Genomic DNA, 15874 nt, shown 5'->3' on the forward strand with positions numbered 1-15874 from the left:
GCTGGGACGGGTTTTATCCCACCCGGGAGCGGCTACACCCAGCCCTGCTCCCGCCCCGGCGGCCGCTCCTTGGCCTCCCGCGGCGGCGGGAGCAAGGGTGGCGCGAGCCGGCGCGAGCTCGCGCCGCCCGCAGCTGCTCACGGTGCCGCCCGCGCCCGCCGAGGGACGGGATTTACGCGGTAGCTCTCTGCCCTGACGGCGCAGGGCGAAATAGTGAGGGGAAATAGGGGCCAGAGAAAAAGTATGCGAGGTTAAATCCGGGCTGCGGCCACCTTGCTCACCGGCCTGCCCCGCTGCACTCCCCCTCGCGGCTCTGCAGACTCGGGCGGGGCCGTGCCCCACCTGGGCTGGGGCTGACAGCTGAGGGCCTAGCCTGCCCCTCAGAGATTACCCCCCGCTCGGTGATGAGGCACGGGAAACTTTTCAAGTGTCTGCCCTGCTTTAAGTACGGTGAAAAGAATATTTGCGCTTGCGGGAGTCGGGCGCAGGTGGAAGCAGGTGGTGGCGGCTCTCCTGACAAGAGGTGGGCCAGGTGCAGGCCGGTGTTTGCGAAGCCTCCAGCCAGGTGCTCCCGGGGTGGAGCTTGATTCCTCACAGGTGTGGGAATCAACAGCAGCTGTGGTGTCATGTCTGAGGGCAGAAAACCGGTGAGCTGAACACTTCGTGCTGTGAGGGTACGTGTTGTTGAGGATGTGAGTTTCTTAACTTCAAGAGTTTCTGTCTGAAAACATTAAACTATAGTGAATGGATACAGTAAGGAAAAGAAATGTGATGTCTATTTGTTCAATAGTCTGTCCCTTCTTTTTTCAAAGGTCAGTCTAAAACCATGACTTCCTGAACTTGTTTGCCTGATATTTTTTTGAAATAACATTGAAATGTGCAGGGAGTTGGAGGGATGTTAAGAGATTTAAGTGTATTTCTAGTGCCTATGGTTCTCCTATTTTAAATTATGAGTATGGTAGCTAAAGTATGTGGAGTTTTTATTTTAGTATTATTGAATTCACATTTACACTGAGACTATTTCCCTGAGGCATCTGCCTTGAGATAAATAGTAATATTCTAAAATGTGTTACTGTAATTACAGTCTGCATCTGTGGGCTACACTTTAGAGGTAAGTGAATGCAATAAAAAGAAAAAAAGTGTGTAAAGTTTGTAACAGATTGAAACACATTTCTCCCAAACTTTTGTTTTTATTTGTTTCAGCAGTTCTGTAGTTCAGATTTCAAAAGATTTTTAATGTAATAAAATAAAAACCTTTAAAGATGAGACTAATTAAACCACTTCACCTTATGAATGATTTTATGTAGGCAAGTTAGAAACCCTGAAAGTAAAACTTTAATGGAAAAGATGATGTTTGGTTAGATTGAATCAGGCAGAGTGAAGAACACTGAAATATTGTATCTTAGGTAAAACTTACAAAGGTACCTCTTTTCGAAGCTTGCTTCTAGGGATTTTAGTAGTAATCATATTGAAAGCAAAATGAGATGATACAAGTCAACTTACTCTAAAAACCATAATATTATTTTTCTCAGAAAAGATGATCACTGGCCCTTTAAAGTCAATAGTGGTAACTGGAACCTCAGCTAAAGTTCTTGAAGTCAAAAGATGCTTATCAAGAAAGTGAAAGAATTGTATCAGACCAAATAATCTAATGGATGAACTAGATATTGCTTGTGCTTTTTGGCACTTCGTGTGAATTGTGAATTCTGCCTGTGAACCTAAATAAATAATTTTGACAGCCTCTCCTTAATCATTGATAGATGGATGTTTCCATATGAAAAACTGTCACATACGTTTAGCACAACTTGATACAAAGAGAAGGTCACTTCAAAGACCTTAATTGTGTCTTGTGCTCAGAGAGGGTCATGAAACTGTGTGATTTCTATTTTGTTTTTCAACATCATATTTGTTACCTTGGTAAAATAAATAATTCCATAAAAGTTGTACACATATTAATACCATACTATTTAAATATATTTACAGATGCACATTAAAAATACTGGTTATGAAAGCTATATGTATCATATATACTACTTATACTTCCAGATTTTAAGAACTATCCCAAAAAAACAACTGGTTTTGTTTCATTCCTAGCCTCTGTAATATGAAGCTTTGTATTTAAAAATACATAACTTATCATCTGTTGTAAATAATAGAAGTTTTAATAGCATCCCAAATTATACTTTTTTTTTTTTTAAAGTACTGGTCCTACCTAAAAACAAAACCTCCCATACCTTGTATAATATTTGTGTAAAGTTTTCATTTTCATAAGTCATTTTAGAAAGAGCAATTGAACTGCTACAGAACTGAAAGGTAAATCATTAAAATAACATTTTTACAGTATTGGCTTAACACAAAGTATGTTTTTCTGCACTAGTTTAATAGGGGTGATGTTGAACAGATTTCCCAAACTTACAGCAGTTTTGTGTATACGATTTAACTTTGCTTAAAAAGAATTTAACTTGTACCAAACTGCTAGAAACCAAATGTATTGCAATATAAAATGCCCACATAGAAATGTGTACCATTATAGCCAAATTGATTTACCACTATATCTCAAGCTAAACTGATGTAACTTATGTCAAAAGTACTCAGGTAAGACAGATGTCAAATCACAGTGTAGGCAATAAAAGTCTTTTGCTGAAAATTGTACTATTCACATGCCACTATTCTTTTAAAAATAATGGTTTGGTTCTAAAAATAAATTGTATGATTTATAGATATCACAAGGTTTTTAGGATAACGTTGTTCAAGATTTGGGAACTCTTTCTTGTAATTTCTTCTAAGAAATTAGAAAGTGAGATTTTGATGCATGTTTCAAGAACAGAATCTAGGATTTTAAGAATAATGCCAAAAAATGGACTTGCCTTAAGTATGAGAGTGAACCAATTATTGGAATAATTATCATAACTTTTGCATGTTATTTCTGAAAGTGTTGATATGATAATCAGGTTCACAGAACCCTGATTTATCTCTCTTCTTTTCCTGTGAAATGCTCCCTCTCTGTCCCTTTTTCGCTGCCTGGTTTAACCATCTCATTATTTTCTTGAGCAAAGAGAATCACTGGATGCTGCTGTTATGCCGCTGTGAAATCCTATATAGGCCATAACAGTAGTATGAAAAGTAATTAGATGAGGTCAAAGATTTGATCCTTTAATTATTTTCACAATGTTCAGTGATTTTTTTTTTAATTTAAAAACTTTAATATTTTTTATATAAGTAAAAATACATATACACATTAAGCTGAAAATACTGTGGCAAAGACAAGACCCATACAGGAAGATAAAATTACAAAGATTAAGAATTTGTATACATTTCCCTGTTTTGTGGCACTGGTTCTTGGCAACAACCTGCATTATGGGAAAAACAGAATGAACACAGACTTATCAACCTACCTGCTGTGATATCAGCTGGGTTTGCATATGAAAACAAACTATAGGAATTACCTTGGCTCAAAATATTTTTTATGAATAACTGTGATGTTTACAGAATATTCTTAAATTGAAATCCATAATGAATCACAAGTTGAAATATCACACCTGGCAACTGGTAAAGAAAGGGAGAATATGCACAAAGAAAAGAAATTAAAACTGGTCACACTCTCGAGCTCAACAGAGATCACTTCTTTCTGTCGGAGAAAAAGGAGATCTGTCCTGGACTGTTGGATCTCCACAAGGGAGGCAAGGGCAGTTCACAGATTAATACGTACACAAAGGAAAAGGGTGTAGACAGGGAATGATGTAGGCATGGGAAGAATCTCTTCTGAAAGAAATAAGACTTCTTTTCAAAAGTGAACTTTCTGCATCAAAGCTACAGTCATCAGTTGCTAGTTGTATTCTTTGGGCATTACTTTCACATGCTATTACAGAGGGTTTGCATTCTAATTCTAGTTCTTTTCCCAATTTTTGGTCTGACGTGCAGACCACTTCGTCTCATTTTATTCAAACATAATTGTTTTGTGAAGTATTTTCAGATTCTTTTGTTGAAGAGGTTTTATTTTGGCTTGGTGAGCTAGTGCTAGATTCAGAAATACCACATTGTATTGCAGACTTGGGTACTGGTCTACTTGAAGACATTTTGTGGCTAATTTCCCCTGCCAGCGTTTTATTTTCCTCTTCTGTAATTTAATAAAAATGAGATTTACTTCTATTATGAAAAGCCTTGAAATCCATTAATGAAAAGCACTTCAAAAAAACTTTGAGAAAACTTTTATAAATGTAAAAAGTTGGGCCTGTTTCTTATGATCTGGGGTTGTATAGGTACCTGTACGTTCCTATTTCTCACTAAAAATAATGTTGGCTCACTAATTTATTAACCATCCAGATGATATAATAATTTCAGTCTCTGTTGTGATTATTGTCATCCAATAATTAATTTCTCCAGCTTTCTTCTCTTCAGGATTTTCCTTTTAAGGATTTTCCTTAAGGATTTTCTCTTAAGGATTTTCCTCTTTATCTGAATGGGCAGCAAAGTAGCTTCAATAAACTAAAATATTTATCTGGCCTCAATTAGCAATCAAGGCATGTTTTTGAGATGAATAAGAGCAATTAGTGGTTAACAACATTGTTGACAGACATCACATACTGAAATATGAAACAGCATTAGCTTAGATTACATTAGGGGATAGTTGTCAAGTACTGAGAATTTATTGTACTGTCTTATGTATAATGTGATGAAATATTGATGAAAAAATGTCACATTTCATGTCAATGGAGCTATTGTTTTGCAAAGATAAGCTATGGGTATGTTCACCATTGGATATACTTCTGGAGACTTAAGAATGCTGTTGATTAAATCAGTGCTTTTATGAGAATAAATGCAATTTCACAAATTGCTATCAGAATAAAGGGTCAGATGAGTCTATACTTGTTGCATTCTGGAATTAAAGCAAGGCAGTGTTAATACAGAATTCAATCTCTTAATGTCTGTCTTACTGGATTTACAAACTGTACTTTATTGTTTATTTTATTTTCCACAAAATAATAATGCTGTAGCCGCTAGGTCCAGCAATAGGGTAGTTTCACAATATTATTAATTTTAAAATACGAGTTACAAGTACGTTTTTGCTTATTTATTGTGACGATGGAGTGTAATATACCCTTTGAGACGCTAGAGGGAGCAAAGTGAAAACAGGGAGGAACGTTAAATCCATTAAAAGCTTAATTTTGCTCAGAATGCGAAAACGTGATTTGTTATTGTTCAATTGTAGTTTAACTACATTTTAAGCTTGTACAAGTAACCATCTTGTTTCGTCCTTCCAGTAAATATTTTTAAAGGCTTTTTCCTTGCTATAATTACTCACCTCACACATTTGTCTTGCAAGATTATCTGTATAAAATGGGTTTAGTTTCTGTTCTTTGTGTTTTTCTGAGGAAAAGTGTGGAATACTAAATTATATTTTTAAGGGAAAAAGATAAAGGAAGTTTTGTAACAATTTTTCCCAATTTTAAAATTCCTCATAATAAGCATCATGACCACACCTTTTCCAGTATTCTTGCCCCCTGTAAGACCATATAATGTAGGCAATTATGGCAGCTATATTTGTTTCTAGGAGTTCCTTACTTCTTACTTTTGTGGGACATGAGAATCCAGGAGAAAGAAATACCTATTCTGTCTTTCTATAGAAGCAGGATAAGAAATATTTGGTTTTCTGGTAGATATGTATTTAATATGGCTTTAGGGTATAAAGTGATTTTTTTTAAAAAAAAAAAAAGGCTGAAAGTGCTGAACTATTACAGATATTTTAGAAATATTCATTTAAGCACTTCCTGTATGTTCATTAAACAGAGATACAGGAAATAGAGATCGCATACTTCTTGATTTCCACTATGGTTTCATGGCTTTTCTTGAATACAAATATTTTATAGTGAACTGAAGAGAGGATTACAATTTTTAAAATATGGGTACAGAGCTCATACAGGTTAAATGCAATCATTGAGTGTCCCAGGAACGGAGAATTTTTGAAAGCATTAAGAAAAGGCACGTTACATTTGCAGCATATGTTACTAATTGTACACTCATAAGTTTACCAGGGCTGACTGAGTTAGAAAACATTCTGCTACATCAGAGTAGTCAAGCTAAGACTGTTAGTCTGTTTGCTTAGAAACATTTTTTTCATTTAAGAGTGGAGATGAAAGCATTACTGAGCCTTACCTAATTTCTTGATAGGGGCTTTATTCTGCCAGCTTTTTTGCCTGTAGAGCAATTCCACTGACACCAAGAAAGCCAGCTAGGTCCAAGCACTCCACTAAATCACAAATTCAGAGGTATGCGTACAAACATACATGAAATGATGAAAAATGGCATCTCTTTGAGATTTATGTTTAGGAAGAGATACAGAGGCCAAAGTAACAAATCTGATGCATAAGATGAATAAAATTGAATGTTCTGAAGAAAAAAATCAAGGTACATTTTTATGGTAATTTAAAAAAAAAGTACTAGATATGTTTACTCTTCAGGTGTGTATGTAAATCAAGAAAAAAGGGACAAAATATTTTTTGTCATCTCAAACTTTTCATGTATACTATGGAATACAATTCTGTATTTTAGTACTTTTTTTTTTTTTTGTAAAGTCAAATGTTTACTGTGCTGTGTTTTAAGAGATAAATAAGATCTGAAAACATCCAAAGTTCATTCGGAAATGAGAAATCATTGCTGTTTCCCAGAGCAAATCAGACTCGAGCCACTAGGTGTCTCTAAATGTAAAATAAAAGTAGTCAAGGCAGCAGCTAAGACTACATAAGGACATGTGGAACAGAGATGCAAGAGACTGGAAAACATCTCCTTTCACAGGGAACAAACCTGTGCTTTTAACAATCAGTTACTGAGTAGAAATGTTTGATTGGGCCTCTGATGAGCTAAGTTTCTTTTGAAACTTATTCCTCCTTAATTATAATGAGCACAGTTTAATTTTTGTGTGGCAGCAAGGAATTTTAGAGAAATCATATAAATAAGCAGAGCTACTAATAATGAAACAAAAAGTTTAGAAAATCTTGGTTAACTTAAATCATAAAAAGAAAATACATTTTTCTTTGAGATTTATATTTCTTTACATTGTTTAAGGTAGCTTTTTCTGATCTGTTTTGCTGTACAAAGGGGGCATGCTTTCTGGGGCATGTGACTTCAATGGTCCAAATGACTCCATCATTGAAGAGGCAGAGGTCAGAGTAGGGGCAGAATAGTACCCAAACTTAAGGACTATAATCAGAAGTATGTGATCCTCTTCCCAGTTAGTGTACTGCTACAGTGTCTGGTTTGTACATATTCAGTTTCTATTTATGTAAAATAGTAAAAATATTTATCTTTCTTTTCATAGCATTCTTAATGAGAAGATCCCAAAGCACTGTACAGATGATCATTCCAACTCTGTTTTCATAAGACAGGTAAGTGATAGTTTTTTCAGTCTCTATGAAACTGGAGTCAAGGAAGGAAAGGTGTGAAGTGACATGCAAAACTTGTACACAAAAACCTTAAGGTCAATCTGGACTGAATAATCTATTTTTTTCTAAAGCTAAGGACCAAATTAAAAATTATACAGTTTTCTCATTAAGTCCAGGTATTCAATATTCAAAACTTAGAAATTTGTGGCACTTATTTATAGTTGAAATACCACTTTTCTGTAATAGAATAAGAAAAAACCTGTGACATAAGTCTATTTTTAGTCTAATAACCTACTAGCTCCTGTGACTATCACAAATATGACAGGTGGAATATGAATCTATGACAAGTTATTGTATTTTTCTTTGTGTTAAAACTTCAGGATTTTTTATTGCTGTGGTTTGACTTTTTGTTGTTAATCTCCAAAACTGAAGTGAATAGATACAAATTTTATTGAAATATCTATGTACTTGGTGGTTAATAACACATAACATTTTGAAGGAGGGCCCTTCCTTTGTTTCCTGTTGGATGAGGGTAAATGGAGTGCATTGAACTCATTTATCAAGGTGATTCTTGTGAAGCCCAGAACACATCACCTATTATCCCTGGCTATAGTTGTGCCTATCTTTTGGAGGCAAGGACAAAACTGATCTAATTTGTAGTTCCTATCTTCAATATTGCTCATAGTTTCTCAGGGTCAGAAATCAGCTGATTGATTTTCTGCTTATCCTGTCACTTTGATGATGCATTTCTTGATAGCATATTTTGTTACAGAGTTCATTATTTCTATCTTTTATCACTTATGGAGTCTACCGAAAATTATAGTATACACCTGGGGATGCAGAATCTATATTTCTGAAAGGTAGAAATGAACTGGCTGGAAAAACTGATTTTTTTTTTCTTGCTTTCCTGGTTGAACTCCTTCTCACTGGTTTCAGCTTTCCGTGTTATTATGATCACAATAATGATAATATAGCCATTTATCTTTGAATTTGACCTGAAGAGTGCGTAATTTTTTCCCATAATAGACAAAAATCTTCTTCCCCACTAGCTCTCATTTTAAGCCAATGATTGACTTCAAGGGGAAGGCAAAAAAAACAGTTTATCACCTAGTCTTCTGAGGTGACTGGCATATTTCTTCATGTGCTAGTGTAAGGAGATACTGATGAGTTAAAATGTTGGTGTTCAAAGGTCAAAAGTTCTTTAAAAGTACACATGGGTCAGCATAAAAGTAGCTAAGAAAAGATGGCTTCATAATGTTTACAGATAGAAATGTAGGGGATGCAAGGAAACTGCTCTTACACTCTATATTTGTAGTAACAATTGAAATTTGGCTAATTTTTTTCCCTGCCAAGTTTATTTTTTAATATTCTCTTCTATAACTACGATATCTTAAAACAGCAATAGGCTGTGTTTTCATTTTCCTGTGAAAGTTGAGAGGTTATCTTGCACATGTTTTTGCAATCAGTATGCAAATGTGCTCTGTTCCTTGTTTTCCTTATGCAATATATTATATTAAAATCTATGAATTCATGACCATAGCTGTTGCATTACAAGTATCCTGTAGAGGAGGAACTTCCTGAGAAAACAATATGTAGTTTTAATGCCAAGTAGGTAAATCATCAGACTGAAATCTCCTTGCTTTTGGTGAATTAACTGAAAGACACTGACAGGCTTCAATTTGCTAGTATGTGCATGTAAAGAAGGAGAAGTAAAAAAAAAAAAAAAAAAGCAGCAGATTCTCACTAAAAAAAAATAAATATGTAAGTTCACAGATAAAAAGAATCATATCCTCCATGTCCTTGAGAATTTGGATTGAAAAATAATTACATACATCTTTTGGAAGCAGATCACTCAACAGTGTCAGGTATCAGGTGACACATCCTTAATAACAGCATTGTACCTACTTACTCTCCTCTGTTGAATAGAGTGGAGTGAAAGTATAGACAGTTTTGATATAGCTTAGATAAAAATGCAATGTAAACAATTCCTTTTGTTTCCTTTTTTTTCAATGTCTTTCTAAATTCTTCATTCTGCATATAGATCTACAATGTTGGGACATTTTAATTGAAGCCAAATTCTAGGACTGAAATGTAGTATCAGGCATTAAATAAAAAAATGGTAATATGGAAAAGGGAAAACATTGGGGAAGGCATGACTAATCTTAGGGTAATTACTTGAGGTATTGAAAATATCAGTTTGTGAAACATGCATGTTGTACTGCTGTTGCTACTTTTATGCCCTTTAGCCAAACACCATCATGACAGCTTGTTCCAGCTCAGTGCTTTTCATTATTCTTTTGTTAAATATAAGAAATACTTTTTCCAAATGAAAGAGCATTTGCACATGCCGTGTTCTCAGTCCACAGTGACCTTCTGCTTATGTTCAAGTATTCTCTGCATATTTCCTACCATAAAATCATAACATCTTTCCCAGTTGCATATGTAAGAAACAGTCATGACATCACAGTGAAATAAATGAACCACAATGACTGCTGTTGCTGCTGGAACCCAAGGATCCAAGAAGAAAATCAGTATTCCACATGAAGCCCCCGATATCTGAGAAGGTGAGTGGAAGAAAGGAAAAGGAGGCAAGTTTGCACAATTTCAGAAGGATACAGAGATGCAGCTGTATAACTTTGAGTCATGCTAAGGATTACTGTGGACTGTATTTACTGAACCTTAAGTCAGCAGTGATTAGATTTTTGTTCCAAGTAAATATTTTTTTCATTTGACCCAGATGCACACTTGAGATCAGATTCTCAGCCAGTATGTACCAGACTAGATTTGTTAACTTCAGTGGAACTCCATTGCTTGCATAAGGTGGAAACGTGGCTTTAAGACTATCAGACTGCTGTGGAAGACTTGTTCAGAATAAATAGAATTCAGAAGAGAGATAAGCAAATATATTAATCTAAGACACAGGACCAAAAAGTAATATGTTAACAACTTCACATTACGGCAGAGTAGCATGATCCTAAACCAACATAAGTACTAGACACTTCTATGGGGAAAAAAAAATATCAAGACTACACATATTATGCAAAGTGACTGTAGACTTTCATGAAATCCTGCACTGAATTTTCTTCAATATCGCACTTAACAGATTTTTGACCTTGCGGGCTATCACAGAATCACAAGGAAGGAACCCCTCGTTCATCTAGTCCAACATCCCTGCTTAAAAACAGGGTCAGCAAGAGTAGGTTGCCCAGGATTGTGTCCAGTCAGGTTTTGAGTATCTCCAAGGACAAAGACTCCACATGCTCTCTGGACAACCTATTTCAGTGTTAAAGTACCCTCACAGTGAAAACGAGTTTTCTTATGTTCAGGTGAAACTTTGAGTTTCCATTTGTGCCCATTGCTTCTTCACCTGTTATTAGGCAACAATCAGAAGAGTCAATCTTGTTCATACCCTCCCATCAGGTAGTTATAAAAATGGATAAACCCACCCCACCTCCCCAAACTTTCTCTTATCCAGACTAAACAGTCTCAGCTCTCACCTCTTTTGAGGTGTGGCCATCACCCAGACCCAGTTTCTTGGAACTGCAGACAGCCACTCCTGAACTCGGAAGACATACGCACTTCCCTCTGCTCCAAGGACACTCCCCTACTTGAATTTAAGACCTAAGACCAAAGACTGCAATTATAACATGATGGAGACTGAAAAATTTTGAAAGTAAGATATTACATGTCTGTGGAAATATATAAACTATTAATCAGAATTAAAACCCCAAAAATATACCCCCAGTAGTCACAAACATCAGAGTTTTTATAAAGATTTCAGTGTTTTGAGTATCGTTGTAAAATATTTTAACATTGCATGAGAATATTTATTATCCAACAAAGTGCTGCAATAGAATTAGAAATTCATGAAGTATATTAAAATTCAGCTTGTTTTTTGTGCAATATTTATTGACACTTTATTTTAGAAAATAAAGCCTACTTATGCTTAGCTATAGCCAATACAGTAAAATAAGAGTTTTGACCATGTGAATCCATGTTAAAAAAAAAAAAAATTAAACCTTCTGTATTCCATTTCAGATGCTTTGCAAGTATTAAAATCAAAGTTTAAGAACTGCCAAAGTATGTTCTTAATAAAAGAACACAGTTGCACTGAGTTTGTTATTGCTGGCAAAGACAGCATTCAGAAATGTGTTTAGACTAGAGGCAGCTGCATACAGCAGATAGAAGTTGAGGAAATGAGGGTGAGGAAACAGTTGTAATATTTCTCCTTTCCTCTTCCATCTCAGAGTGTGTGTAGAGGGAGAAAGAATTTGTCGTTGATCTTTCACTGCTCCATCAATTGGCTGGCTTTCCTCCATGTGAAACATGGGCGGAGCGTGCAGGAAAAGTGAAACACACTTGCAGTGAGGGAACAGGAGGAAAAGAGTAATTTAGTCTTCAAGCCAAACTAATTTTTTCCCGTTTGTAAAAAAAGCTTCATTTCAATTTATGTTCTTTAAACTATTTTTCTACTGGAATGGAACTTCTCTCTGTAAAAGGTAGGTTTTTCTTATCATGCAAGCTCCTTCACCAACGTGACAAATATTTAGTAGGTGGCTATAAAAAGCAACTTCATGGACTGCAGATGCGCATTGCTCATTTAAGTTGATGGGAATATTTCTTGAGATACTTCCTTCAAGGGAATTCAAGTAAGTGCAGTGTGTAAATTCTGCACTCTTGCAGTGCAGTTGAACTGCTGCAGTATTTGGACTCTGCTTGTGGCTCAGCGACAGTTTGGCCTCTCCCCATTTGTGCTGAAAGTGAAAGCTTTCTCAGTGTGAGACATGATGGAATTATTCAGGCTGTCAGATAGACATTCTGCAAATATGATGCAATTCCATAGAATACTTAGGGCTGTTTAGGGATAGATGAAAGCAAGAATAAGGAAAAGGAAGGTAGGTGAAGTTAGGCGAGTGGGAAGGGAATCGGAAAACCATGGTAAGCTTTTGGGAACCTTTGCGGTGTAAAGTTGTCGACTCAACTTTCTGTTTTATTGGCAATTACTAGGTCCTAAGTATAGTAGTGAAATACATGATATACATAAGTATATTCTTATAGCAGGTTTAATTTTTGTAGGACTGCAGTGATGTTTCATTGAAATTGAACTGAGCTGTCTTACATGCATTGATACAGCAGGAAAATTTAAAGAATATTTAATTATATTGTTTGAAAGTCTAAATTCACTGAACTTTAGTAGTCAGACACTTGATACAAAATGATGACCAGGTTAGATTTTCATAATTATGATGACTATCTGAATCAGAATCCTATTAGCTTCAGGGCATTTTTCATTAATGGAAGTCATATCATAGCATGGAACTTAAGGCTGTTGAACAAAGTCAGGATTTGAAATGTTCACTTTTTAATTGGTAAGGTGTTTACTGCAGTATATCTCTTCTAATAGGCAGAGTAAATACAATGTAATAAAAGATTCTTTGTAAGATGATAGAAGCTACTTTAGTTTATATGAAATCTGTGAGCCTTCTGTGACTATTAATGAGAAGAATTTTTAACTAGCATTATGAGGTGATGGATAATATAGTACTGTCCCTGGTCACCTGGTCTCCGTTCTGCCCTTTGTGTTGTATCCATGTATTTACTAGTTTCTGTAAGCTGCAAAGACTTTCCACAGGTTTTCTTTCCCAAAGAATTCTGCGTAATATTATCTTAGCACAATGGTGCTTACATTTTTTTTAAGAGTACTTGTTTCCATTTTTGACTGATGGTTTTTATATCACAGAAATCCTGTAGATTTTTTTTTTCCATAAAATTCATTGGCAAGCATTGTTAAGGTATAATCTGAATATAATCAATTTTTTTTTTATAGTGAAAAAAGGAAGGTTGGATAAAGCAGCTGGTAAGTCTGATTTCCCTTTTAATTTCTGCTTTACAGTTTTATTTCTCAGGCATGCACGTGTGTATCACACTAAAGAATCATTTAAGCCTGCGACTGCTTGCATGCATTTCATCAACAGTTCAGTACAAAACAAATGAGGAAAGAATTTTAAAATATACATATATTTTAAAGATCGAATTAACAAACAAGATTGTGGCCTCAGGCAATCTGTACTTTTCAGTTATGAATCGTTATTGTCTCTCAAACTAGTGGTATTTAAAGGATATTTCCACTAAAAAGAAGTTTTACATAATTTGATGACCTAAATGGGTCATCACTCAAGAGAATCTATTTTTTACATAAAGAGGGTGCAGGATTTTAGCTTCACCAGGGCAGGGAGGAGATGGTGTCTGAATTTTCCCAGTGAGGAAATACAGATGGGAGATACTGATGGACAGTTACAGAGATCAGGTATAGGCTCTAGGCAATAAACATGAGCAAAATCAAGCTGCCCAGGACTCTGTAAGTCTGCCTCCAGAACCAGGATTTAGCCAGAGTGGAAAAGAAAGTCCAAACTCAGCCAGAGATTTCTCACACATAGGTAGACTATAAATTTAAGGCCTTCAAGATCTTTGTAATTACTAGTTCCCAGGAGAAGCTGGTATAAAGCTGAATCAATGCAGCAAGTTTTGCCATTAAATGTCTAGCCAATACATTTAAGCAACCTCTGCAAATCGTTTAAAGTTATCTGGATTAAAGAAAGGTAACCTGAACTAGCACAGGTGAAGCTGCTTTCTGGCAACATGATTCTTCTAACTCTCTGAAGTAGTCATTCTTCACAGTAGGCGGTGAAGTATGTGTATGAAGTATAGACTGAAGAATCATCTTTCTTTCATTGAAATCCTAATGCAATCAGAAAAATGTTCTGCAGGGTTCAGCAAATCTTGTATTTTGTTGGTACTCAAAAGAGGTGATAATTTAGAAAAGATTATCAAATAGAATTATTTGATAAAAATTAAGTAATTTTAATTTTCCTTTGAATGCTCTTGAAGACTTGTTAATGCCACAAATAATGGCAATGAATTTTGAATGGTGTGTTCTCTGATAATTGGCTGTGTTTTCTTGGGCAGAAAAATTATGTAGGTGGTGACTAGAGCAGTATTGAGGTACCTGCATGTTTCTCAAAACTCTGGGATTCTCCTATGGTTAATTTACTACTTGATGTAAGGTGCCATGAAGCTGCTCTGCTCTGTTTTGGGTTGAAAGCTGAAGATATGAGCAAGGGGATAGAAATTTTTCTTTTCACAGAAATTTGCACTAGGTGCCTCCATTTTTGACAGCCAAAGGGTTGGGAGCTGCAGTAATGGCTTTGTGGAAACAAAGCTTCTTATCATTAAACAAAATTTACAGCTCCTTCCCACTGCCAGGGTATTGTTATAATATTCAGTCTTGACACTCTTATTCTTCAAGGAGGTTACATATTCGCAGTTATTTAGAAGATAGAGTTTATACGTTTTCTTATTTGACATAGCTCATGAAATCAGAAGAAGGTGAATTAGTGGTAAAGTGCTGAGGGGTAACATTTAGATCCACAGAAGAGCCAAAGAGGCCAAGGAACTACTGGAGAAACAGCTATTTTAAAAGGCAGATGACAAGGTTCCGGGCAAGACAATGATAATGCAGGCAGTCTGAAATTTTTTTAATTTTTGTGCTAGAAAGGGAGCTGGGGAAGGATAGGTGATTAGGTTTGATCACCTGGCATGATTCATAGGAACATGAAATTTTCAAATGGGAAAGAAATTATAGAGTTTAATATGAAGATAATAGAACAATGAAAGAGACTACCACTAAAAATGTGTCTTAAAAAGTCTCTACCTTTTCAGTTACAGCTTCACTTAAAGGAGATAAGTTTTAATTTTGGGGGAGGCTGGTTGTTGTATTTTTTATTTAAACGTAGATATAGCTGTGGGTGCTCAAAATGGCTGGAGTTAAACATTGTAGGTTGCTATTTTTCAGCCATGTGATTTAATGAAGAGTTCTTTTGAAAATTTCTCAAACCTTGAGTTGCAAGCCTCCAAACTACAAACAAATCTTGCAACAAAACATTTTGCAAATTTTGTGTTTTGTTTGCCTCAGTTACACAGAATGAGCAATAGGATGTATGCAAATCACGCATTGTTTGATACCATTTCTTACAAAGAAGTCACCAGTCAACCTATATTGACTTTGGCAATTTTTTTCAGTGTAAGAACAAAGGCATGTTTGAGAAGACAGGTGCACTGCATTATAGAAAATAAATGGATAACATTGATCACTGTTGATTTTGTTTATTGAAAAAAATAATTCCTACTACATAACATCCTTTAGTCCTTTTGTCAAACATTATCATCAGCCCTAATCGATAAGATCTACATACAGGATGTACAGAGCTAACTCTTCTTTACACTTTTCGTTAACTGCAGTGTAATTTGATACGACCTATTCAATAGCCTATTGTAGAAAGTGACAGCAACAGCTTCCCTCCAACCCAAACTGGTTGATTGACCCGTGGTAATACAGACAGCTCAAAAATTACTTCTGTTCTTGGCTACATCTCATATGTATATTTTGGCAGTAGTTCTATTTTTTTAAAAAAAGAAAAGTCTTCTTTTAACCATAT

At 35.5% G+C, this 15874-nt stretch overlaps 1 protein-coding gene across 4 annotated transcripts in view; it reads left to right on the forward strand.

Moving 5' to 3' along the window:
* Positions 1 to 11290: 11290 nt before the first annotated feature.
* UNC13C (unc-13 homolog C) overlaps positions 11291 to 15874 on the forward strand; it is a 244707-nt gene continuing 240123 nt past the window's right edge. For 2 of the 4 annotated variants that reach the window (XM_075160101.1, XM_075160104.1), the window contains exons 1-2: positions 11291 to 11878; positions 13207 to 13236. In XM_075160101.1, coding sequence (XP_075016202.1) covers positions 11857 to 11878; positions 13207 to 13236 — 52 coding nt within the window. In that variant the 5' untranslated portion in view covers positions 11291 to 11856. Of the gene's footprint in view, positions 11879 to 11921; positions 12029 to 12765; positions 13237 to 15874 lie in introns of those variants that run through there. The other 2 variants (XM_075160102.1, XM_075160105.1) reach the window with 2 other exon arrangements.

Source organism: Calonectris borealis, chromosome 11 (genome assembly GCF_964195595.1).
Source record: "Calonectris borealis chromosome 11, bCalBor7.hap1.2, whole genome shotgun sequence".
NCBI classification, from domain to species: Eukaryota; Metazoa; Chordata; class Aves; order Procellariiformes; family Procellariidae; genus Calonectris; species Calonectris borealis.